The following is a 23,760-nucleotide window of genomic DNA, read 5'->3' as shown; positions in this document are numbered from 1 at the left end:
TAGCAGGCAGGCAGCTTTGCCACTGCTTGTAGTACTTCCTCTTCCCCAGGGCTGCCTCTCGGAAACAGCTCCATGGGGCAGTTTTGTTGCAAGCTTGCAAGGGCTGTGGGGTGGAGGGAGAGTGGGTCCGTTCTGGGAAGCAGCAGCAATGTTCTCCTGACAGAAGGCTATGAGGTGGAAGTAGATCTGTCCACAGAGCCCCTTGTGAATTACTAAGACGTTGCATGGGAGGAAAGAGTCCCCAGCTTGGTCACTACAATATGCAGTACTGCCCAGGGAGTTGTTTGGGTTGTATGGAGGTTTGGGTGAGCCTTTTTGCACCTTTGCAATAGGCTCTTGAAGCCCTTGTCTGTTTTCCGTCAGCATGATGCCCCATAGGAGCGTCAATGGGGCTTTTTAGTGGGGTATCAGGTGTGCCTCTCCACATTCACCCAGGTTTAGAGCAATGTGATGTTGGGGCAGGAAGAGCAGGGATCCCTTTCCAAGTCCCACCTTGAAAAGGGAGATGCCAGCAGCGCTCCTGCTACACACTCACTAGAGCCTCAACCTCCAAGACAGGTGGAGGAGCAGACTGCAGGACCCCTCCCCAAGCAACCCATTTGGAGACTGCAGGGCACAGGTGGAGCGGCCCTTCCGCCTCTTTTTCCTTTGCTGTTTGTCTCATCAGCTCATGAGCTGACCACTTCCTGTCTGGGCTCTGATGCTAGTTCCTTTGCCAGCCACATAACTCGGCTGACAACACCCTCCCTTCTTTCTTAGTGCAGAGCAAGGAAAGTCCCAGCTGCAGGCAGCCAGAGAAAAGAGCAGGTTTATATCTCATAGAGCAGGAGTGAAGGGATGGCTTAAACAATCAGCCTCTCAGAGCTTTAGAAGAAAGCTGAGCCCTGATGCTGTGGGAGGCTTTAGCTCTGCAGAGAGCAGGCAGCACCCAAGCCTGGGAACCTGGAGCTTGTGGTCCCTGTGCAACTGCATAAGGGAGGTGCTGCTCTGCACTTCGCCCAGCCACCACACTCAGATGAGCATTGCCATGGGAGGCGGGAGCAGAGAGGAAGGGGGCCTCCGCAGGGCATAAAGCAACAGCCCTTTTCCGCAACTTTGCGGTGGGTCAAGAGAGTCTTAGTGACAGCAGGGAGGGAAAAAGCAGGAACACAGAGGCAGCCACAGGGATGGCTTAGCATGCCGAGGAAGGGGGCCCGGCCATGCTGCTTGGGGGCAGGCAGAGCACAGTAGGCTGTTCTCTTTCTGTTATTAGCACAACAGAGCCTCTGTCCCACAGGGAAGAGGCCAGAGATGAACCCATGAGGATGAATAGGTGCCCGAGGGGCACTAGCAGAGTTAGGGTGACAAGGTAGGGCAGGAGCTGTCAGGTACGTCAGACACCCCACACACACTGCTCAGCCAGCTGGTGTGGCTACGGACTGCCCTGCACCGCTGCTGGTGGTGGGGAAGGCAAGGGAACAAAAACCCACCCTGTCTGAGAAAGAGAGTGAGAAACCAAGTGTGGGCCCTTCGCTCAGGCTCTGCAGCAGCTTGTGCTTGTCCTGCCTTGTTACGTGTTTGCTGTAATAATATTTCCCCTTTAAGGCTGGGCTGAAGTTATTTATACTTGTGGGGTGGTGACAGGAACACAGAGTGAAGCAGGAGCCCTGAACTGCTCTTACCTGATCCGCAGCGAGGGTGCAGAGGAGCAGCTCGAGGAGGTAGGAAACACAGAAAAAGAGAGGGAGTAAGAGAGGGAGTTCGGCAGAGGGGAAGAGAAACCAGGCAGGACATCCCCGAGGAGAAACGAGGGAGGGGAGAAGGCAGGAAACAGAAAGAGGGGAACAAGGGAAGAAGGAAGGACAGGAGTAAGGAGGGAGAGGTGCTTGGGGAAAAGCAAGGGGCAGAGCAGCCCCTGGGAGTTAAGGGTCTGTGGACATCCGATGCTGAGTGTCATCTGGGAGTGCTGAGCAGCTACAGCCAAGCGGAGCAGCTCTTGTGGTCTCCTCCCATCTCTCAAGATGATGAAGAGGCAGTTTCATCGGATGCGGCAGCAACTGTCCCATCCCAACCTCACCAGCCGGTAAGGATTTCTCYGTGACCTGGGCCGATGGGCTGGGAGGGAGCAGGATGCAGCTCCCAGAGGGTTTGTGCCCAGGCTGGACTGGTCTTCTGGGGTAGCCGGGGAAGAGGAAAAGGGGATAATGACCCTGGTCTTAGAACATCTTTAGAGTAAGCCAAGAGGCAATGCTTAACTCAGCTCCCGGGTGTCCATGGAGCAGCAGGGAGACTGCACCGGTGTTACTCAGCAGGGATGCGCTCACCACACCCGGCCGAAGGAGTGCAGCTACCTCTCTTGGGCCCCACAAATATTGCAGTCAAGTGGAAAGGGGCTCTTCCCAAGCTCAGCTTTGCTCAGGCCAGGATGCCCAGCTCCCCCCCCCCCCCCCCCCCCCAGCTCTGACAGCAGGGCCCAAATGGTTGCTGCCAACAGGCGGCAGTGGGGACCACTGGGTGGGGAGGGACCCCCCTCGGAGGGACTCCCCCCATCACCACACATCCCTAGCTGTGCAGTAATCAGGAGGGCATTAGAAGATGGGACTTCCCCCCTGGGAGCCAGATGCCCAGCACAGTGTTAGCTAGCAGCCCCTGACCCAGCAGTGCAGACATCCCAGGATGCCCTTTGAGGAGAGGAGCAGTCATGCGAAGGCCCTGTGTCCCCAGATCCTTGGAGCCATGGATGGCTTACGGTTTCATGTGAATTCCTCCAGGCCAGTCCCACCTCTGCCGCTTCCTTATTTTTCTCTCCAACTTTCCAAAGCTCTACCCTTGCAAAACCCAGAACTGAAATTACAAGACAGGGCTGGGCCCTCCCTTCCCAGCCCCCTCACTCCCTCCTTCCTGCAGCCACCTCCACCTGTACACACGCAAGTTCCCTACCGCTGAGAGGCTGAGCGGGACTTAGACTTGTCCCCCACGCCACCAGGGTCCTTCAGCCAGCCCAGCAGATCTGCCACAGGGAAGCAGTTCCCATAGCACGGGTCGCCTCTTGTTCTTCTTGCATTTCCCAGAAGGGAGCAAGTTTCCCTTTCCCATCTCTCCTCCCTTGAGGAGAGCCCCAAGCCTGTTTTGTCTCCACACTCCCAGACTGCGGAGCCACTCAGCTGCACTGGATGTGCCTCCCTTTCATTTAAGGCCTGACAGGCAAAAAGTCTCAACCAGCTCATGCAGTCCAACAGCATGCTCTTCACCCACTGCAAAATGTCTCCTCTGTGGGCTGCAATCTCACGTGACTTTGCCTGCCTTCAAGCCAGCCGCCCCCATTTCCGGTGGCTCCACAGACTTGTCCCGCATCTGTTCTTGCAGACTGTGAAAAGAGAGAAATGTGAACTGGCCAGGCAGGGGGGCAGCCCTCGTGTGGGGACAGGGAAGCAGCAGTGGGAAAGCAAATGCAGGTCCCAGGGACTTAAACAATGAGTGTGGCCTAAAAAGCCAGGTTTCTCTTTCACAATGAGTCACAAGAGGTTTGGTGGTGGTTGGCAGCTATTGTTTTTTAAATWTGGTTTTCATCAAGATTTTCTGCAAACCAGAAGCTTCCTGGATGCCTTTGCATGATTTGCACCTCATACTTCCTGCAAAACCAATCAGAAAGCTGGTTTCATTTAGTCACTCCTGGGGGCTGGTGTTCATTTGAGCTTCCACTTGACCACAGAGTTATCTGGTGTCCCTTGTTCCAGCACCRGTGACCCTGCAGCTTCCAGCCACTCTGGCCCTGGAAAACCCCTTGCAAAGATGTGTGTAGGGCTCCGGCAGAGGCTGCCTTGGATTCACCCTCAGGGAAGAGGTGTTCRGAGCTAGAAAGTTTCATCAGCAAAATTCCCATCAGTGTAGTACCCCGCCAGGGACCCTCTCTCTGAAAAACAGGCCATGTCAAGACATTTTGAGCTGGGTGCTCTGAATCAGGATTCCTATCTGAAATCATACTCTTGCCTCAGGGAGCTGCCAGCTGTAGGTGCTGTTGCTGCCCTCTCTGTCTGGGCACCCTGCTCTTCTTACGTTCATCTTTCTAGTGGATGGGAAGTCTGCTGGCAAGCAAGGTTGGTTCCTTTTCCCTGATCCTGATGTCCTCTTTTCCTGGGTTCATTCCGCCTGTAACCTTGCACATGATGGTACAGGCCATAGCCAGTATCTTCTGCTCCCTGGAGCCATGAACAAAGAGAGGTGAAACAAATAAGGATCTGCCTTCCCAAGCAGGCCAGGTTGAGAGCACCCCATCTGCTAATGGCTCCTTCTCCCTCCACAGAGCCCAAGAAGCAACCGAGCTCCTGACAGAAGATTTGCTGCAGGTGAGGTGTGGGCTTGGTTGCCAGGCATGTGCCTGCTTGTGCTTGTGCATGGGAACATGTCCTGTTCCCGCCCGTGATTTGCCCAGCCGGCATGTCCGAGTCACAGGGCCAGGATCTCCCTGCATGCCAGAGGGCAACTCCAGGACCATAGTGAGAGGTTCGGACAAGCACCAAACAATCCATTACGGCTTTGCCTAGCCCTTGCTCTTTGCTGTGCTGAGCTGCTCCTGTCACAGGAGCTTTTATTTGCAGCCTAGCTGTGCTAGAGAGTGGTGTTACAACATGCCCCCAGCCACAGGAACGCAGAGTTCGCTTCAGCACCCTCAGACCACGCCACATCACAACCGCATTAAGGAAACAACAGGCTTGTGCCACAGAAAAGGGCTTCCCCAGCTGCCTATGCAGGGATGAGCCCTGCAGCCTGACCCAAGCCTGTGATGGCACCAGCCTCGACTGGGAGCCACACTCACGTTTTCCCTGGACGTGGGATGTGCTGGGCTCTGGCAAGATGCTGTGCTAGTTTGGCTCCTGGACCCAGATGCAGTGTGTGCCGTGCTGGGGTTGGCTTGTGGAGAGATGGTCCCAGGGCCCTGGCATTGTGCTGCAGGGTCACAAGGTTTGCTCCCACGCCAGTGGCTCGGCTGATGCTGCCTGAAAGGTGTCGTGGTGCTGCCAAGGCGGAGGGAGGCCAGGAGAGTCTCGGCACCAGCACAGTGGGGAGGCAAACGAGGCCTGCAGGGTTTTGTCCCCTTGAGTGACATGGCTGATGGCAAAAGGCAAAGGGGACCTTTTCTCACACTGGGAGAAGAGAGGCTGCTCCTGCTGAGAGCCACATGGGGCCAGCTGTCCCTGGGCAGGGCTACCGCAGGGGCTTGGCAACAGGCCTTCGCCATCCCAGCCTTCCACCTCCAGATCGAGCAGAGGATTGAGCCAGCCAAGCGAGCAGCTCACAGCGTGTCCAAGAGGCTCCAGGCCTGTCTGCAGGGGCAGTGTGGGTCAGAGATGGACAAGCGAGTGGTGAGTACAGTCCTCCCTGCCGTGCCGCTCCTCATGCTTACCCCTGCTCTGCACCCCACCAGCAAAGGGAACGCCATGCCCCCACCTCCATGGCCAGCCTTGGCTCTGCATAAGGGTGGCTAGTGCAGCGCAGCCCAAAGGTGCACCTAACCCATTGTCCTGCCTCCAGCAGTGACCACCAGCAAATGCCCAGTGAGAGGAGAGCAGGGCAAGTGTCCCTTGGACACTCTCTCAGCCACCAGTGGTTTGAGGCCAAGGTGCTTCCTGGGCCAGAGACCGTGTTTTTGTTTTTAATAACCCTCCAGAAAACTTTTGTCCCTGTCACTTTCTGAACCCCTGTGAACCTTTGGTATCCACAGTGCCCTGCAGTGAGAAGCACCACAGTGCAACTGGGCACATTGTGCACAACCGCTTCCTTTTCTTTGAGTTGAACTTGTCACCCTATTTCCAACTGATGCTCACCAGCTCTTGTCTGGAAAGCAACTGCAAAGAGTCAATCCCCCTTCACTCTCCCTAGGCACCCGTGATTTTGTGGGCCCATCTCCTTGCCAGCCTAATGAGTCCTAGCTTAGTTACTCATTCTTGTTTAGGAAACTGTTCAGTACATTTAAAACCAGGGCAGGGCTGGGCTTGCAGGAGGTCTCCATCAGTTCCACAGTCCTCCACAGCAGGTTCTGTTAGAGAAGGCAGGAGGATTTCTAATCAGTTATGGAGCCTTGGTGCCTTGTGTAGCTAATTGGATCCTGGCTTTGTCTGAAGGCACATCAGAAGGACAGACATGGTCCTTCCTCAGGCCTCGAGGCCAGTGGGGTTGGGTGGGTCAGGGGAAGACGTGGGGGTCCAGCTCAGGGCTTGGTGGCTGGTCAGCCCTTGCTCCCGGGTGGTAATGCTGGTGGTGGTGTGCCTTGGGGGCCGGGAGCTGCCACACATCAGCTCATCATCTCCTTTCCAAAATCGTTGTCTCTGTGCAGAAGAAGCTGCCCTTGATGGCTCTGTCCACAACAATGGCTGAGAGTTTCAAGGAACTAGACACAGAGTCCAGCCTCGGGTAAGTGCCGGTGGGGGAAAGGGCCAGGGGTGACCCTGAAAGATGTCAAATCGTAGCAGAGCCACTGTCTCCAAGCTGAGCTGTCAAACTCCCTCCTCAGAGCACAGCAGGGACCCTCACCAAACACCAGTGTAAGAGTGGAAGAAGGGACAACCAGTGCCTTTGGTCTCCAAGAGCAGAAGGGGTTGGGGACTGGTCCCCCCATGTGCCCCTCACGGGTATGGGTGCACAGAGGGGTGTTGGCTTTGGCCTGTAGTCATTTAATCTCCCCATGCAGGAGAGCCCTGGAGATGGGCTGTTGCATGCAGAGCACACTGGCCAAAATCCTGGCTGAGTTTGAGATCACCCTGGAGCGCGACGTCCTGCAGCCGCTGAACAAGCTCAGCGAGGTAGCCCTGGCCGCACTGCCTCCTCTGCTCTCCCTGTCCTGCCTTCCCCTTCCTGCACTCCTCTTCCCACTCTGGCTCTCTGCCCCAAGTCTCCCCGCATGCCAGGCAGGACAGGCTCAGTGACTCCCTCTCTGGCCCCTCTCTCCCAGGAAGAGCTTCCCATCATCCTGAAGCGCAAGAAGATGCTGCAGAAGTTGATCTCTGACTGGAATGCCATCAAGAGCAGGTACAGGGCATAGTGAGGCACTGGCTGGCGGAGGGGCATGCCATGGCGGAGCACTGGGCACGCTGGGCACAGCCCATCCTTCCAGACTGAAGGAGAGAGGAAGATGACTGCATGCTGCCAGCACAGTGAGGCCGGGGGAGCGAATTTCCCAGGGCCTGGGGCAACGTTAAAGAGGCAGTGGCTTGTGCCTAGCTCCATGTAATGTAAGCTCCCAGCCAGCCCTTCTCTGTGGATGCATCCAGACCTGGGCTGAACTGCTGGCTTGATTGCATAGGAGAGAACAGCAATGCCAGTACTGAAGGTAGCAAACTGTCCCATCACCACTTGGTGCAGCTGGAGTCACCATGCTCTGACTCTTCCTGGGTATCCCAGGCCTCCCAGCACAGGCTCAGCAAATGGCAGGAGTGGGGTGTTTTTCTGAGAGAACAGGGCAGCGGTGAGCCTCTGACAGCTCATTTATGCACTGCTCACCATGCCTCACGGGCTCCCTTTGGCTGGAGGAATGAATGAAGAGGGGAGATTGAGGCCTCTTGGAAACATGACATGGGAAGGGTCCTCCAGACCCCACCTGTGTCAGGAAGCCATGCTGAATACCCTCTTCTTAACTGTATCACACTCCCTGATGCAGCAGCATTTTTTCCTCTGAGTCAGGGAAATGAGAAGCACTGGCTGGCCTAGGATAACCACCTCAGAGCACTGCAGAGGCTTCCCATCTCTGCCATGGTCCCCGTACCCTCCCTGCACACTTGTCCCATCCAATGTCCCTCTGTCACTGACACTGGGTGTGGCTCTCCTTTCCCATCTGAAAGGCTGAACCAAGCTGCCAAGAGTTCCAGTAACAGCACAAGCACTGGCACTGGCCCTGGGGCATCTTCCTCTGCCAACAAACTGGAGAACTTGAAGGAAGAGGAGGAGGAAGTGAAGAGGAAGTTGGAGCAGTGCAAGGTGAGAATAGCCACCTTGGGGGGCTGCTCCAGGGCTGGAGAACTGTTCGGCTCCAGCGGCCCCATCCAAGGCAACCCCCGCACCAAGCTGGGCAGCAGCACAGCCAGACCAACACAGCCGACACAGCTCACACTCTGAAAACAAATGGGTCCCTTGAGGAACAGAAGCTGGGAGATGCCCCAAGCCCAGGGAAGGAGAAGAGTAAAGGACTGTGAGCACAGCTGCTGCGGAGAGGAGGCTCCGAGGGTTGGAGCAGAGAGCTTATGGGATCCCCCTGGCCTAGGACCCAGATGAGCTGGAGTCTGTGCTGGATCACAGGGGGTTAAGTCACATCAGCTCTCTACACCTCTGCCCTGTTTCTCCGAAAAGCCCTGCGCCTTGTCTAGCAGAGCCCACAAGCTCTCCAGAGCCATAACAGCCTCTTCTGCAGTGCCTGATCGTAGGGCCCATCCCTGCTGTTACCCAAATGCAAGGAACAGCAGCGAGGAGGAACCCAACAGGATCCCAGTCTGCCATCCTCTTGTGTTGCCTCATAGCCAGGGCTGCATCCCCAACTGCCCTCCCAGGACATCAGGAGCCCCTTTCTAGGGGAGCGTGCTGTCTGGGCAGCTCATGGCACAAACAAGGGGAACAGTTCGTGCGGCTTTGTGATGGGAGACCCTCTTCCTCAGGGAGCCAAGGATGAGGTGGAAGGTTGCTCTTTGCTGTCTCTCCTCCCCCAGGACGAGTACATGGCTGACCTCTACCACTTCTCCACTAAAGAGGACAGCTACGCTAGCTACTTCATCAGGGTAAGTCCTGTCCTCCTGCTTTCACACCCTTCCTTAGCACATGAACGTCTCCTAGGGTATATCCAGGGCACAAATCAGAGCCAGCCTTGCCCCTCTCTGCACCGAGTCCTCCAGCCAGGGCAGGGGAGAGACCTCACACATGAGCAGATGCCCAAAGTAGGGCTTTGCCTCCATGCACTGAGGCCGCATGCTGCCACTAGCGCCAACTGCAAACAGGGCGGCTTGGCCCAGCTACCCCCACTCTCCAGTTTGCTCCCTACCCCCCCCAGCATTGACACAGTCCCACAGACCCCGGGGGGAGGGAGAGGGGCCCTTGCAGGTCCCCTTTTTACTCCTCCAGGATTTTTGCTTCTCCTCCCCCTGTCTCCATGTGGGTGCAGTATCTGAGGATGGGGTCTCTCCAAGAGGGGCCAGTGCTGAACTGAGGGCTGTTTGTGTGTGCTCTGTTTGGCAGCTGATGGAAATCCAAGCCCAGTACCACCGGCAATCCCTAGGATCTCTGGACTCTGCTCTGGCAGAGTTGAAGGAAGCCCACAGCCAGACAGGTACCACCTCGCTCTCCATGCAGCCTGGAATGGTCTATGGCCAACCCCAGGGGACGTGAGTGTGGCTAGCAAGCTGAGAGAGGCAGATTTTCCCTCTCTGCACTTGCTGCTGCCTCCTACACTGGGCTGGCRGGAAGAGAGATTGGAAGTTGAGGAGGAGGGTTGGAGTTCCTGCCCGTTGTACCTCTGCCCTTGCCTAGCAAGACCTGACTCAGAGCAAGACATCGCTGCTCTGACAGTGATCAGATCCCACTGGGGCCACAGTTGCCTCCAGCCCTCCCGATATTTCCTCCTCTCTTCCAGAGCCCTCCTTCACCGCAGACACCCCAATCACAGGGTATTACGGCGTGTCCCTAGAGACACACCTCAAGAGCTTGGGCCGGGAGATTGCACTCCCCATCGAGGCCTGCGTCATGATGTTGCTGGCCTCAGGCATGAGGGAGGAGGTAGGCATCACTTGTGATCCCCCCAGCCTGCCCCATGCCTCCCCCCAAAATGCAGCCAGGACAGACCCTCTACATCCTTTCACTCTTCACCTCGTCCCCAGGGACTCTTCCGGCTGGCAGCAGGTGCCTCAGTGCTGAGGAAGCTGAAGAGCAGCTTGGCCAGCGGTTCCAACGCCCTGGAGGAGTTCTATGCAGACCCCCATGCTGTGGCCGGTGAGTGCCGGCACCACAGGGCAGGCCAGCAGGCCATGGGGGGGCAGGCCCTGCTGCCCTGCTGTCTCCAGCACCGTCCCCACTCCCCCTTCCCTCCCAGGTGCACTGAAATCCTACCTGCGGGAGCTGCCCCAACCTCTGATGACCTTCGAGCTCTACGACGAATGGGTCAAAGTGGCCAGGTAGGTCAGAGCGGAGAGACAGAAAAGTCTGATGGGGTGAAAAAAGCCCACTGCCACCCCCCTTTGCCTTTCCTGGCACTCAAAGCAGGGCTGTTCAGCCTCATTTTTCACAAGAGAAGATAAAAACACAGCTCCTGGTCCAGCTGCCATTTCTATTCAATGCACAGCAGAAATTCAGATAGCCCATAAACCGGCTTGGATCTAAAAATGAGAATAGCAATAAAAACAAAGCAGGGAAGGAGGGAGGGTTGCAGCCTTTTACTGCACTGACTGCTTTCTGCTTAGCCTGTAAAGACCACATTGGCCTTGGCTAAAACAGTGACTCAGAAGCATGAGTTCCACTGGCCCCTTCCCAAGCCTGACAGCTCTGGCTGTCCCAGCTCTCCTCAGGCCTGTCAACTCACTAGCTATTTGGCCTGTTGCTTTTGAGATGGAAGGAGTGATAGAGGAAATACAGCAAAAAAAGCCTGGGGAAAGGGCAAGAGAAGAGCAAATCCTGGAAAGAGGTAGGAGCATCTTTCTAAGGGGATCAGCTCAGTGCCAAACCCATGTAGTCCTGATGAAAGAGGATTACTACTCACAGAAGGGCTGCGCTCTCTCCAAGGCTCGTCCACAAGCTATATTCATATCATAGTAAATCCCTTTGGGCATTTGGGGTAGTATTTTGTCCTCTGTGGATGCCTGGCCCACATGACTCAATAAATGTAGCAGCATTTTGCCTTCTTCCCCCAGGGCATCTGCTGTCGCAGGTCTGTGGCCCACACAGGGTGGCCAACGTCAGCCTTTCTCCCTCACACACCATGCCCATCTTTATCGCATGGAGCAAACCAAGCTCTCCTCTCCTCCCTCTTCTCTCTCGCAGCTTCAAGGACTTTGATAGCCGAGTACAGAGTCTCCGAGACACCTGCAGCCGCCTGCCCCAGGAGAACTACAATAATTTGAGGTGTTTTGCGGGGACGGGGTTACTTTTCCCCATGCAGTCACCAGGGGCAGCCATTCCCTTCCCATACTTACTTCCCATACTTATGGCCTTCCAGCCATACTTACTGCCCTCCCTCCCTCTTTTTACCCCACAGGTATTTGATCAAGTTTTTAGCCAAGTTGGCTGAACACCAGGAGGTGAATAAAATGACCCCCAGCAACATTGCCATTGTGCTGGGCCCCAACCTGCTCTGGGCACAGCAGAGCACAGGGTAAGGCTACATTGACTCAGTGGGGTGGGAAGCAGCTCCTCTGCCTTGGAAAAGGTTTTTTGCTAATCCTGCAGGCCCCCTGCACCTCTTCCATCCTTAGGCCCTGTCCCTTGTCCCCTACCATTCTGGAGCATCACATCCCCTCCCCAAGCTCACGTCCTCTTAGCCAGTCTGCAAAGCAGCAGACGTGCCCTCCCCACAGCCCTACATTCACTCTCAGTGTCCTGCATCCAGGCCTCCAAGTGTCTGTCTCTGATGTCCCCTTAGTCTCTCAGTCCTCCCTCACTCTGTAGTCTCTTCCAGAGCCATCCCAGGCCTGGCATCTTCTACACAACTCTCTGTACACCCCCAGCCTTTCATCCACACCTGGCCCTTATATGCCTGCCTGCCGGCCGGCCTCCACTCTTCCACCAAGGTGCACAGAGTAAAAGGCTGAGCCCTAGACCACTTGTGACATGGATGACCTCCAACTGGGTTGGAAGCCAGGTTTCCAGGATAGAGAGCAGGGCCCACTTCCCCCGGGCTTTCTCCCCTTCAGGCCTCTGCCCCCCCAGGAATTAACATAAACGGGTTAATTCCCTTTAAGTCCTCTCCTGATGCCTTCCCCACCTCTGTCTCTCAGAGATCCCATGCAACTGGACTTGGCCTCGGTCTCCTCCATCCAGGTGGTGGGCATTGTGGAAGTCCTCATCCAAAACGCAGACACCCTCTTCCCTGGAGGTAGGGCTAAGGTTTCTCTCTGCCCTTCCTTCCTCGGGGAGCAGTAACAGAAGGTGAGGGGCACAGAGAAAAAGCCCTGGGTCCCGCTGCAATTGCAAAGAGCAGGGGGATAGACAAAGAGCATCCCATGCTGGTCAGTTCTGTTGTGTCCATCTGTGGCTGCTGCAGAAGGGGCTACCAGCAGGGCACAGGAGCACTGCTTATCTGCAGTCCATGTTTGCAGCACGGCAGCTGGCAAAATGAGCCAGATCTCCGTCCTGCTTTCATATAACCTGATCAAACTGGAGGCTCAGATCCTGCTCTGGGAAAGGCAAGGTTTTCTAATCCCCCTGTCCACTGCGTTCAGATGGGGCATTTAACCTCAGTGGGGAGTTGGTATCCCATCRAGCTGGGAGCTCAGGGGGACTGTGAGTCAAGGGCTCAGTGGGAAGGGAGTGAGGGAGCAAGGGAGCAAGATTTTGCCTCCGAGAGACCTGCCATTTTGAGCTTGGGCCAAGTTCCCAGCTCAGCCAAGTTTGTGTCTCCTAGAGGTACCCTCACATTGATCTGCTGAAGGCAGGTGTGTCTGAGCCACAAGCTTGTGGTTTGTGCCTAGCTGGGGACTGTTACCCTGCTTCAAACTCTGTATAAAAGCAAACCGGCTCTCTTCCACCCTTCCTGCTCATGCCCTCAGACACCAGAGGACTTGTGGAAGAGAGCCCTAGAAGCAACAACAGTCTGCAGGGAGGCCAGCAGTCCCATCAGGTGGGGCTGCTGCCCCTACTCTGCACATGGGTCTCTGCCCCCCAGGACAAAGTGCTGGGGCTATGCAGGAGGAGGAAGGGAAAAGGCTATTCTTGCTACCTCAAACATAAGCTGAGGTACCAGTCAGGAGGAGGGAAGCAGGGGTCTGCGCAGGGAGGCAGATGGGCTCTGGAGACTGCTCCATGGCTGGGCTATACCCACCCACAGTCTGTTCTGATTCCCAGCCTTGCAATGAGCCCTGTGCAGCATTCAGCATAGCTTTGCTTCTAGTACAGTTTCCTCAGGACTTCCTTCCTTTCTCTCTACCTAGAGATAGATTTCAACATCTCGGGCATGTTCACACCGCCTGCGAATGCCGTACTTAGCGAGGCCAGCCCAGTAGAGGAGTCGCCTCCCAAGTCCCCTCCAGCCAGCACCCCTGCTCTCCCAGCTGAAGAAGTGTAAGTCTGGCAGGAGCTGGTAGCTCTGGCTGTCCCAGCCCTCCTCAGACAGCTCTCCTCCCTCCCCATCCTACCCCACGCTATGCACCCATTTCTTCGCACATAGCCATGGCCTAGGCATGAGGTGCCTCAAGCCAAGGACCAACTGTGCCCCATGGAGGCACTGACTCCCACCATCAGTAGAATTCACTGACCTCCACTGTCAGCAGGATAACCAAAGCCTAACCTGCCCCTTTTTCCCACAGCACGAAGGATCCCAAGACGAGTTCTCAGCCAGCTTCCCCGAAGGTGACCAAACCTTCTGAAGCTGCAGGGCTGCTGGCCCCAACGCCAGCTGATGACACCACCCGCAAAGGTTAGGCCATGGAGCAGGAGGCCCCAGACCACGCACTAGGATGCTGGCAATGCTCAGGAGATATCCACAGAGCCTGACAACCCAAATGCCATGTTCTCTGGTTGCCTTCATCCCATCACACCCCAGAAGAAAGGGTGCTGTGGGCTGCTCCTGTTGCTGAATGGGAGGGGAAGGGCCTGTGGCCAGGCTGTGTAGGCAGGATTCCGGCCYTCATTTTGTGCTTTCCATTCCCAGCCAAGGTAGCACCATGGGATCGCAATGGCTGGCCCTCTGGTGGAAGCAACTCCCTTCTTTCAGAGCCATCAAAGCTCAGGGTCTCTTGTAGAGGGAAGAAGGAAGGAAAAGCCCCCAAAGCTGGCGTGTGCTCTGTCCTCCCAGCTCAGTGCTCCAGGATGGGACTGAGGAGCCAGGCAAGGGGCAGTGTGTCCATCAGTCTGTCAGGTCTGAGGCCCTGCATGTGACTCATGACCAGCACTGTGATCCCCCTCTCCCCTGGGGATGTGGTGAGACCTGTGCGGAGGGGAAGCCAGCCCACCTTGGCTTTCTTTCCAGGCAAGCGCCCAGCTCCAGCTCGGCCCACAGTGCCACCGCCTCCTGTGGCCCAGCCCCGCAGCTCAGCTCCCACCCCGGTGGTCCCCAAGCAGGCAGCTGGCCCCAAAGCCCTGCCACGACGGATGGCTGGGGGCCCCAGCCGAGCACCCTCCGTCCCCCCACCACTGCCACCACAGCCGACACGCCGCCAGAGCCACAACGGCCTGCAGGCCCCTAGGCCTCCTGCCAGTGAAGCCAGCGCCACAACTGATACAGAAACTGCCACGGACTGTGCCCCGGGAGCTGCTGACGAGGGGCAGCCACTGTCTCCGGGAGGAAGGAGTCCTCCAGCGGCATCTCAGCCAGCAGGCCAGGCCTCGGAGAACGACTGAGCAGAGCAGGGGGACTCGGGGGCACTGGCTTTCCTGTCTTCCTGCCGCAGGTCTGGGGAAGATGGGGTCCAGTGCCCCTCTAGGATCTCTTTTCCCTGCTGTGGCCAAGCATCCAGCAAGAGTGCAAGGGGAGCTCTGTGAAGATGCTTGGGTGGCGCAAGGGATGATGAGCCTTCAGCTTCTTCCTCTGCTGCCTTGGTTCATCCTGAGCACAGACCCTTTGCGTGCTTCTCCCTCTCTTTCCATCTCTGTCTCTGAAGATCTTTCCTCCTTTCATCATTGCTTAGCACTGCCATGTCCCTGTTATCATGAGCACAGGTGGACTTTCCCTCTTCCCGTCTGATTGGCAGGAACTTCCCATCATGACACACCCCTGAACCTCAGCTCCTGGAGAGCCTTGCTGTGTTTTGGGGCACTGCTACTACCTGCTAGAAACCTGTGTCCCTGCCCAGGCCCATATCTCTGATCCCAACTGGTCCTGTTGAGCCACCCAGTGTTGTGGGGGGGTCAGGGATTGCTCCAGTCTGTTCCTCGGATTACTGCTAGGGTACTTGGTGGCGAGGGCCCAGATGCTGTGTTTCTCCTGGGGTTGCCTCTCATGGCCACTTTGAAGAGTCTCTCAGCCCTCCAAAAAGAGTTGTTAAAGGCTGTGCCTTATCCACTTTCTTTTTCAAAACTTCACCCTAATTTACTGCCCTGTTGCTCTCCAAACCCTGGAGTGCATGTGTGGGGGGGAGACTCTAAGACATATTTGTGATATTTAGACATCAGGTGGGAAATGCATCACCAGGCAGAGACCAGCTACTTCTGGCTTCAGAAGCATTTTGGCATGGAAAGCCTGGCTCCAGAGGCTCGTACGGTTGTTTACAGGTGCAAAGCAGTAATTCTAAACCTTGATGTCTAATTTTGGCTTAAAATGTCTTGCGCTACGCCTAGGAATTGGCATGGTTGGTTTTACAGCAAGAGTTTTTAAAATGCACGCACCTGCGCGCGCGCRCACACACACACACACACTGCAACTAAATTATTTGAAGAGCTGGTGTCAAAATTACACATTGGTGTAACTGAGCACAGCATACTTTGCAGCCTGTAGTGTTAGAGGCCAGCCAAGAGGAGGGGGACAGGGCGTGCTTCCAACAGACACGGCTGCTGTGGTGTGCTGCACYGGCAGGGCATGGATCAGCAGGGTCAGGAAGACGGGAGGCACTTCTGCTTCCCGGCGCCGAGAGGGACAAGGGCTGCGGGGCTAACGGGGTGTACAGGGCCCTGCTCYCCCGCGGCCTGCTCGCCACAGGCTTCCACGGCCACCATGGGGCACCATGCTCGCGCACGTTGCCATGGGGATACTCGGGGGAAGAGGTAGCTGGGGTGGGGACTTTAGCCATTGCGCAAGCGCAAGCAGGATTTGCCCCGCCTCCTCGCCGTCTTTCTGAGCAGCTAATAGGGGAATCCGGCTGCCACTCTTGGAACCCACCTCCCGCCGCCAGTGCCTCGCTGCTCACCGCGTCGCTCACCCCCCGCCCCTTCCCCTCGAGGTGACGGGGCAGTGCCGCTGTCACTCTGCGCTCCCTCTGCCTCCCATTGGTTCGCACGCTCGGCGGGCGGTGCTGCGGGCGGGCCGAGCACGGGCCCCCGTCCGGGCGGCGGCGCGCTCATTGGCGCCGAGGTGGGGCGGCGTGCGGCGGCTGTTGGGACGGTTGGCAGCGGCATGGCGGGCTGCCGGCGGCTGAGCGGCGCGGGCCTGCGCGAGGTGCTGGGTCCGGCGCAGGGGCTGCTCTTCGACTGCGACGGCGTGCTGTGGGCGGGCGAGCGGGCCGTACCGGGCGCCCCTGAGCTGTTGGAGCGGCTGCGGCGCAGCGGCAAGGCCACGCTCTTCGTCAGCAACAACAGCCGCCGCTCCGTGGCCGAGCTGGAGCGGCGCTTCAGCCGCCTCGGCTTCCGCGGCGTCCGCGCCGAGCAGGTCTTCAGCTCCGCACTCTGCTCCGCGCTCTTCCTCCGCCAGCGCCTCCTTGGCAATGGCGGCAGCGACGGCGGGCCCGGCCGCGTCTTCGTGCTGGGCGGCGAGGGGCTGCGCAGCGAGGTGCGCGACGCCGGGCTGCGCCTGGCGGGCGAGGGCGAGCTGGGCTCCGGCGACGCCGAGCCCGTGCGCGCCGTCCTGGTGGGCTACGACGACCAGTTCACCTTCGCCAAGCTGGCGCAGGCCTGCGGTTACCTGCGCGACCCGCAGTGCCTCCTGGTGGCCACCGACCCCGACCCCTGGCACCCTCTCAGCGACGGCCAGCGCACCCCCGGTGAGCCCCCCCTTGCCGCCCTTCCTCGCCTCGGGGAGCGGTGCCAGTCGGCCATGTTGTCCCCGGGTTTCTCCCACAGCCTGTCCTGCTGCTTGATGTAGGGGTGGTGGATGCGTGGGGTCGAGGACTCACCAGGTTTGACCACTGGCTCCCCTTCGGGTTTGCCCCGTTGCCTAGACCTGTTGCTGCCTCCTCAGTGGTACCATGCTGGGAGCTGGTGCAGGTTTTCAGTGGAAGGGTCAGCCCCTGTGGGATTTGCCATGCAAAGCTTGGATGAGACAGTTCGCTAAGCAACAGGACAGGCTGTGTCTCTCTTGTGCATCTGTAAGAGATTCAGGATCTCACAGGGATGCTGTGTTGCTAGCACTCCACACCCTATGTAGTCATCCTCTCGCATAATGCAAGATGTTGGGCTTACTGTAGCCAGCGTGTGGTTAGCTTGCAGCTATTTCTTTTTCTCCTCTTCCCAGGGACAGGCAGTCTCACAGCAGCAGTGGAAACTGCCTCTGGCCGCAAGGCACTGGTGGTGGGGAAGCCGAACACATACATGTTTGATTGCATCGTGGAGCGTTTTGGTGTAGACCCCTCCCGCACCCTCATGGTGGGAGACCGTCTGGAGACAGATATCCTCTTCGGCAAGAACTGCGGCCTCTCTACCATTCTTACCCTGACAGGTGTCTCCCGCCTGGAAGAAGCACAGGCCTATATGGCCAGTGACAGTGCTGCTGCCAAGGATCTCGTGCCCAATTACTATGTGGACAGCATTGCAGACTTGATACCAGGCCTAGATGAGTAGCATTCGGTACATGTGAGGGGAAAGTGATTGGGTTCCTCATCCCAGATCTCCATCTGTTCCCATTTCTCTCTATCTCTTTCTGCCCTATTTCCTCAATTCCTGGATTTTTTTCCACATTCCGGTACCCTTTTTTAGGGGCAAAGGGTGTGGGGGAATGAGGGGACAGTGTTCAAGTTGTATCCTTTCTGCTGAAAGCTATCCGTGATAGACAGAATCCTTCTCTCCCTCTTATGCCAGCTGCCAGCATCTCTGAAAGAGAGCTGGAGGCCTTGAGGCAGACAGGAGCCAAATCAGAGTCTGTTTGTGGCTTCTTCCCCTGCAGTGGTTAGGGACCGACTGTCTTATTTATTTTCCTCTTAGATAACCAGTGGAAGCCTTTTACTGCTGTCCCTTCCCTCATGTAACTCTTGACTTCTGAGCTGCAGCCCCTGCACTCCTTGTAGTAACCCCCTCCTTGCCAGGGTATCGGCTGTCTTGTCACTCACTCTGTCTCCGTCAGTGCCAGGGCCTGCAGAAGGAGCATGTCAGGGCTCTGAAGTGATGAATGAGAGCCTCTCACAACCACAAGTGAAAGGTAGCATCATCTCTTCTCTCCCCTGTTTCTCAGAGATGTTCCCCCTCACCCCCTGCCCTGATTCGGTTAATAATTACGCCAGTGTCTGTCTGAAGGACTGTAGAAAGAAGAAAGACTGTCCTTTTCTGTGCCAGACAATTCAGGCAAGCTGTGACTGTGCACAGTGGTTCTGTGATTGTACCTTTTTTTTTTCCTCCCAGCACCCTCTCCCCAGGGGCTTTTGAAGGGGAGAGGGCTCCTAGACCAAGAAAGCACAGCAGTGGTGAACTATATGGCTTTCCCCTTTTCCCCTGCTGAGTGGATTTTGCCATAGCATGGTGAGAGAAAAGGGCTGATGGGGGTCTGTGCTCCAGCTGCTGGTGTGCAGGTGGGGTGTTGTTGGTATTGTCACTGCTGTGAATGTGTCACAGCCCTCAAAATCATTCCTTGCTGCTTTGTCTTTCTACTTTTTTAATTTATTGATCTTATTTATTGAACTTACTTATTGTTCAAATATTGTATTATTTGTATAAATTATGCTGATTGGTTGTGCCAAGGGGACAGGGGGCAGTGCCTTTGGGCCTCACTTTACTGTCCGTGTCCCATGTTGCTGTTCTTACACTCACCATGTCTCTGTATATAATAAAGTGTGAGCATAGGCTGGAAATGGCCTCCTTTTTTGTTTGTGGTCCATGCTGGGCTGGACCCATCAAGGTGGGAATGACCTGGGCCCTTTGAGACTCCATCTGAGCAGGACATGGAAAGACTTTTACTCAGAAGGCTCCTGCTAGGTAGGCAGAAGAGGGATGGACAACATCTTGTGGACAATGTTTTCCCTTCTTATGCTATTGTTTCATGCTGCCTCTTGCTGAGGGCTGGTCTCAAAATACACAGCTTGAAACTAGGGTGGAAGTGGCCCATGGGACTATGGCATAGGGCAGACAGCTGAATGGTGTCCAACTGGGTGAATTAGAGCAGTGAGCGATGTGAACTTTGCCCAGTTCCTTTTTGCTTCCCAGCAAGGCTGACTCCTCACCAAGAAATGGTGATTTCTTGTGCTAAGCATATGAAGTCTGCCTGCTGTTAGTCAGATGGCCCTCTTCCATCCATATGGCCATACGCAGTGGTGCCCAGCTCTTGTGCATGTGGGACAGGGGTGGGGCAAGGTGTAATCTCCGTTGCTAGGGGAGAGCAAAGAACTGCTCCAGTAAGGCTGCTGTAATCCTTCTCAGCTACAGTAAACTTTGAGTGAAGGGGAGTTGGGTTTCACCACATCCCTAGAGGTGGCAGTCACTGCTTGCCTTGTTCTGTGTCCTCTTCCTTAGTTTGACTGTGATCCTAGGCAGGAGGGAGAAAATATGGTTTGGGTAAGAAAAGTGATTGAAATCCTTTGAATGTACTTTGTCTCCTGCCTCATAAGGGATTAAATCCTACCCTTTAGTCTGTCAGACCTCTTTAATGGCTGTTTCCTGATAACCAAGCTTCTCATTTTCCACTTTGATAAGTTGTTTAGATGGACAGCTGACCTACATATAAGTTATTACTGTATTAGGTCATGTGGTAGAACTAGATGCAACTTAATGGCCTTAGGATAATTCCATTTGTTAAATTCCATGTTTGTCTTTTTTCAAGATAACTTAGGAGATGGGCCTCCAAATAAAAGAATATCCAGGCTTCAAACACTCCAAAGACTGCCTGTGTCATCTTAGTTGGTCCCCTTTGTATGTGTCTGTCTCTCCCCTTTGTCTCTCCTGTCTCCAATTAGACAATCAGAGGAATGGTACTTGCTTAATGAGCATCTGATCAACACTTGCATCACCAAGTGGAGCAAGGTCAAGACCTAATGTGTCTGCTAATTCTAATTAGAGATACCCAGACCCCAATTTGTTTTTTAGAACTCTCATCTCTCATACCAGACTGAAACTCAGAGCACTTTTGTTGTGACTTTGAGCCACAGCTGTGAATGCTCAGCACGTCTGCAAATCACACATGAGTCCATTAGATGTGTGTGTACAGAGGAGATTGTGCGCAGCAAGAGCCTGCCCAGGAATTCCCCCTTTTTTCTGGGGTGCTTTGAAGGTGAACCCTTCTTGTGCTCTTCTGCCTCATTCCTTCTGTCCTTTCCAGCTGTCACAACCAGTGGACTGGAGGTTACAGGGGATGATTTCCCATGCTGGCACACAAGGATACATAGGGTTTTTAGCAGCTAATTGGATGGTAACAGCCCAACAGCCTGTGTTTGGGTGCTCCCTTGTTTTTGTGTTTTTTTTTTTTTTTTTTTTCAACCTGAACAGTGAGCTTAGAGAGTAGCAGCAGTGTAGAAGAGAAAATGTAATGAAATAGGACTTAGAAGAGGCGGTGGCTGAGCTGTTTCCATTATGGCTATGTAAGCTCTTTAGATCTGATGCAGCCTTTCTTCAAGGACCTCACTATGAAGGAGAAATGGACTCAGAGCAGAAGGGGAATGGTCTCTATCTGGCTTTCCCCTGATTCTTTATGTAGCTAATACCACCAAGTGCACTGGTGCCCAGAAAATGCTTCCTCTCCCCAGCAATGGAAACAGAGGGGTAAGTGCTACCTCTAGCCAATGGGCTGCTCCTGCTCCATCCCAAAACTGAATGGGGATGAGAGCGGCAATATACGGATCTGTCAGGCCTGCCAAGCTTTAGTATGTGTGGCTTCCTTCTGCTACCATCTCTCCTGCGTGTAATGAAGGTGAGAACAGATCTTACTAGGAAACCAGCCTGGAATGGCACCCTTCCCAGGGTCCCCAGGGGATGCTCAGTTCTCCAGCAAACCCTTCAGACATCCATTCAGCCTGTGTTAAAACCTCCAGTGCTAAAGGTTCTGCAATACTCATGGGAATCAGGCCATGGCCTGGGGTTCTGGTTCTGCCCGGGGTGGGCCCAGGGGCCTGCAGAGCACGTCTGCTGTTGAAACTGAAATAAGTGACAGCTGATGCCTGGGTAGACTGATCTATTGGTCTTGAGCAGTTTTTCCTTCTTGGGTTTGCTGTTTAACCAAAACAGTGCAATTGCCAGGGAGAACAGGGCTGTGAAGAGCAAAGCTGTGGAAGTATATGGGAGATGGAGCGGATGGGAAGCCTGGCTTGGTGTAATGTAGAGAAAAATATTTTCTCACTTTCAAAAGACAGCACCATTCTTTCCTGCTGTGCAATAAAGAAAACGCACTGACCAGGAGCAGACTTACTGTTAGCCAAGGAACCTTGTATTCTTCATCACGTAAGTGTGGTTACTGTGGCAACCACTGGTTGGATGATGCAAGCAGCAACTTGCAGGGCATTGCCTGTTCTGGATAAGGCCCAGGGAGAGGCTAGGGGTGCCCATGTTCCCCTGACCTGGTGAGAGCCATATGGGTATGGGATGGAACTTCATGTCACCACTCAGGCTCCAGCCATCCTTGAGCACAGAAGGGTGGAGGAGGCTGAGAGGTGCGCAAAGTCTCCCTGAGCTCTTAGGACCATGGAGCAGTGCAGAAAGGGGTCAGGCTAATGAGTAGGCTAGTCTGCATCCACAGAAAATGATCCCTTGAGTCAGAGTGGACTGAGATGTGTTGCTTCTGTTTGTGTGTAGCGTACTTTATTTGAAGTCAGGTAACCTGGAAGCAGTCTGTGTGTGCTCCTCTGTGCCCATCCGTTGCTTTCCTCTACTGCTTTGTGACCTCTGGTTTGGCTGCTCTCACCTGCCTGACTTCTAGGGCACTGAGACTGTAGTAATCTGATGTCCCCTAGTTTGAAATATTCTTYGTCATGCTCCTTTTTTTCCTGGGATCAACATGTTAGCAGGTCCTTTCTATTTTCCTTTTCCTTTCCAAAGCCACACATACCAAAGCATATTGCTTTCTTCCCTTTACACTGCAGGAAGACAGCAAATGGCCCTCAACACAGTCCAAAGGTGTTAATCAGTGAGTGGATACCTTTAATATGAGGAACTAGTGATCATCTTGGCTGTGATGTTCCTGGCATTCAGCCACGTGATGCGGTAAGAGAAATGGGAGGATCTGGAAGGTACTGGGACTGGCAGATCAGAGGAGTTTTTTGCATGGGAAAGTTTCTCCAGAGCCAACAAAGAATCATGATCCTAGGAACTTGCTTGATACTTGCCTAACCTGATGTGAGACTTTCCTTTGCCAAGGCAGGCACCTCTGGTGCCGCCCTGTCCCGCAGCAGCTGGAACAGGGAGGAGAACATAAGAATTTCTGCTCTTGCATGGCCTGTTACTGCCTGCCTTAGGGAGGCAACCAGCACCTGTTCTTCTTCCAGCAACATCATGGGTAGAGGTCCCTCCTCCACAGCAGAGGTTCTCTCCTTGCTCCTCACACAAGGCATGGCCACTTCCTCCCTGTAATATGGGCTTTCAGGTACCCCTTTGCCATCCCTGTGTCATTACCCATTCCTTCCCTCCTTATTTTCTCTTCTTTCACTGTGATGACTCTGACCCCAGCAAACTCGCCAAGCAGCCCAAAAGACTTGCATGGCTATGCAAGTACAGAAACTGCTGCTGTATTGTTAGGCTTTGTCTGCCTGAAAACTGTACATGGATAATATATTGGAAGTGCTCCTGGTAGACAAGTTATTTTGGCTTTCTGCATAATCCCTGTGAGATCCCAGACACCTGAACCAGTTGAGAGCAATTAAAAGCCATTTATAACTCCACCAACTTAGAGACTAGCACTGGTCTTTGTAGCTTCTGCATACCACTGCAGCAAAGCATTGGCAGGGTTGTAAGGCTTGAGCATGGAGACAGGGGCTGTCTCAGGCAGCTGCACAAGGGTACCTTGCATTGCAAACTCAAAGCTCAGAGGAAACACCTAAAGCCATTCTAGCAGCTCCTACCATAATTGAAATATCTGCAGTGCTCTACTTAAAAGTCCAGGTCTTGTAACACAGGGTTCGCAAAACTCAGATTGCCACTGCTGCAAAGCTAATGCCAGCTCAAAGGAGTGTAGAAGGCCTCCTCATGCTGTGGCCCAACACTGCTCTCTAGGAGTGAGTGGGGCTCAGGTTGCTCAAAGCTCTGTGCCAGTCTCTGTGCCCAGCAACCTTTGCTGAACCTCTACCCTGGCTTCCACAGAAGCAGCACAGAAAGCAGTACCTGGTTAAAATTTTCAGGCAGGAATTGCTTTCATACTTGGCCTGTTTTGAGTATTCTGAAACAACTAAGGTACTGTTTTCTGTTTCCTCAAGGTGTACTCTGCTGTTATACTACAGCTGCTTGGGTGCAAGTAAGTAGTTGTTTCCTGCAGCACAGATGTCAGGGAAAATTGAGTCTCTGTGGTCTGTTTACTAGAGATTCCCACCTCCACACCTCCCCACCCCACCCTGCTAGAGCAGTGGTGATTGGAACCCTGGCAAGGTGCCCTTTCCTTGTGAAGCAGAGGAGTTCTTGAGTTAGTGTCCTTCTCTGCCCTAGTGTGTGAAGGCTGCTGATTCAGCTAACCTTGATGAGCAGATCCTATAAGTAGTATGGAGCAGTGCCAGTTCCTATTTGTGCTATTGTGAAGTTTGCAGGTGGAGGTGTAAGGAATGGTGATATGTTCCCCTGCAGCACTCCAGTACATCTAAGGGACCACAGGACAGTAGGGGCAAAGCCCTTGGT

The 23,760-nt window shown here is 54.8% G+C and overlaps 2 protein-coding genes across 6 annotated transcripts; both read left to right on the top strand.

Annotated features, from left to right (window-relative positions):
• Positions 1–666: 666 nt before the first annotated feature.
• Positions 667–14,885, top strand: SH3BP1 (SH3 domain binding protein 1). 5 transcript variants are annotated; one of them, XM_026072501.1, is made up of 19 exons: positions 669–1,700; positions 2,001–2,062; positions 4,283–4,325; positions 5,238–5,342; positions 6,314–6,390; positions 6,668–6,779; positions 6,929–7,005; positions 7,815–7,950; positions 8,622–8,741; positions 9,196–9,286; positions 9,590–9,732; positions 9,834–9,945; positions 10,046–10,127; positions 10,990–11,070; positions 11,204–11,320; positions 11,943–12,040; positions 13,095–13,224; positions 13,470–13,579; positions 14,132–14,885. In XM_026072501.1, exons 2-19 carry the CDS (start codon positions 2,001–2,003, stop codon positions 14,500–14,502), a joined length of 2,067 nt encoding a protein of 688 aa, XP_025928286.1. In that variant the 5' UTR covers positions 669–1,700; the 3' UTR covers positions 14,503–14,885. The 5 variants fall into 5 exon arrangements, with proteins under 5 accessions (XP_025928289.1, XP_025928286.1, XP_025928285.1 ...); XM_026072500.1 differs by having other exon boundaries at positions 670–2,062; XM_026072503.1 differs by lacking the exon at positions 2,001–2,062 and having other exon boundaries at positions 671–1,700.
• A 1,288-nt stretch (positions 14,886–16,173) lies between these two features.
• Positions 16,174–18,809, top strand: PDXP (pyridoxal phosphatase). The gene is made up of 2 exons (XM_026072509.1): positions 16,174–16,793; positions 17,264–18,809. The coding sequence occupies exons 1-2, from the start codon at positions 16,211–16,213 to the stop codon at positions 17,587–17,589; spliced, it is 909 nt and encodes a 302-aa protein (XP_025928294.1). The 5' UTR covers positions 16,174–16,210; the 3' UTR covers positions 17,590–18,809.
• Positions 18,810–23,760: the final 4,951 nt, after the last annotated feature.

The sequence above is a fragment of the Apteryx rowi genome, unplaced genomic scaffold (genome assembly GCF_003343035.1).
Source record: "Apteryx rowi isolate R43461 unplaced genomic scaffold, aptRow1 scaffold_343, whole genome shotgun sequence".
In the NCBI taxonomy this organism is placed as follows: Eukaryota; Metazoa; Chordata; class Aves; order Apterygiformes; family Apterygidae; genus Apteryx; species Apteryx rowi.
Note: the sequence above shows the minus strand (reverse complement) of the source record. Positions and strands in the feature narration are given on the sequence as shown.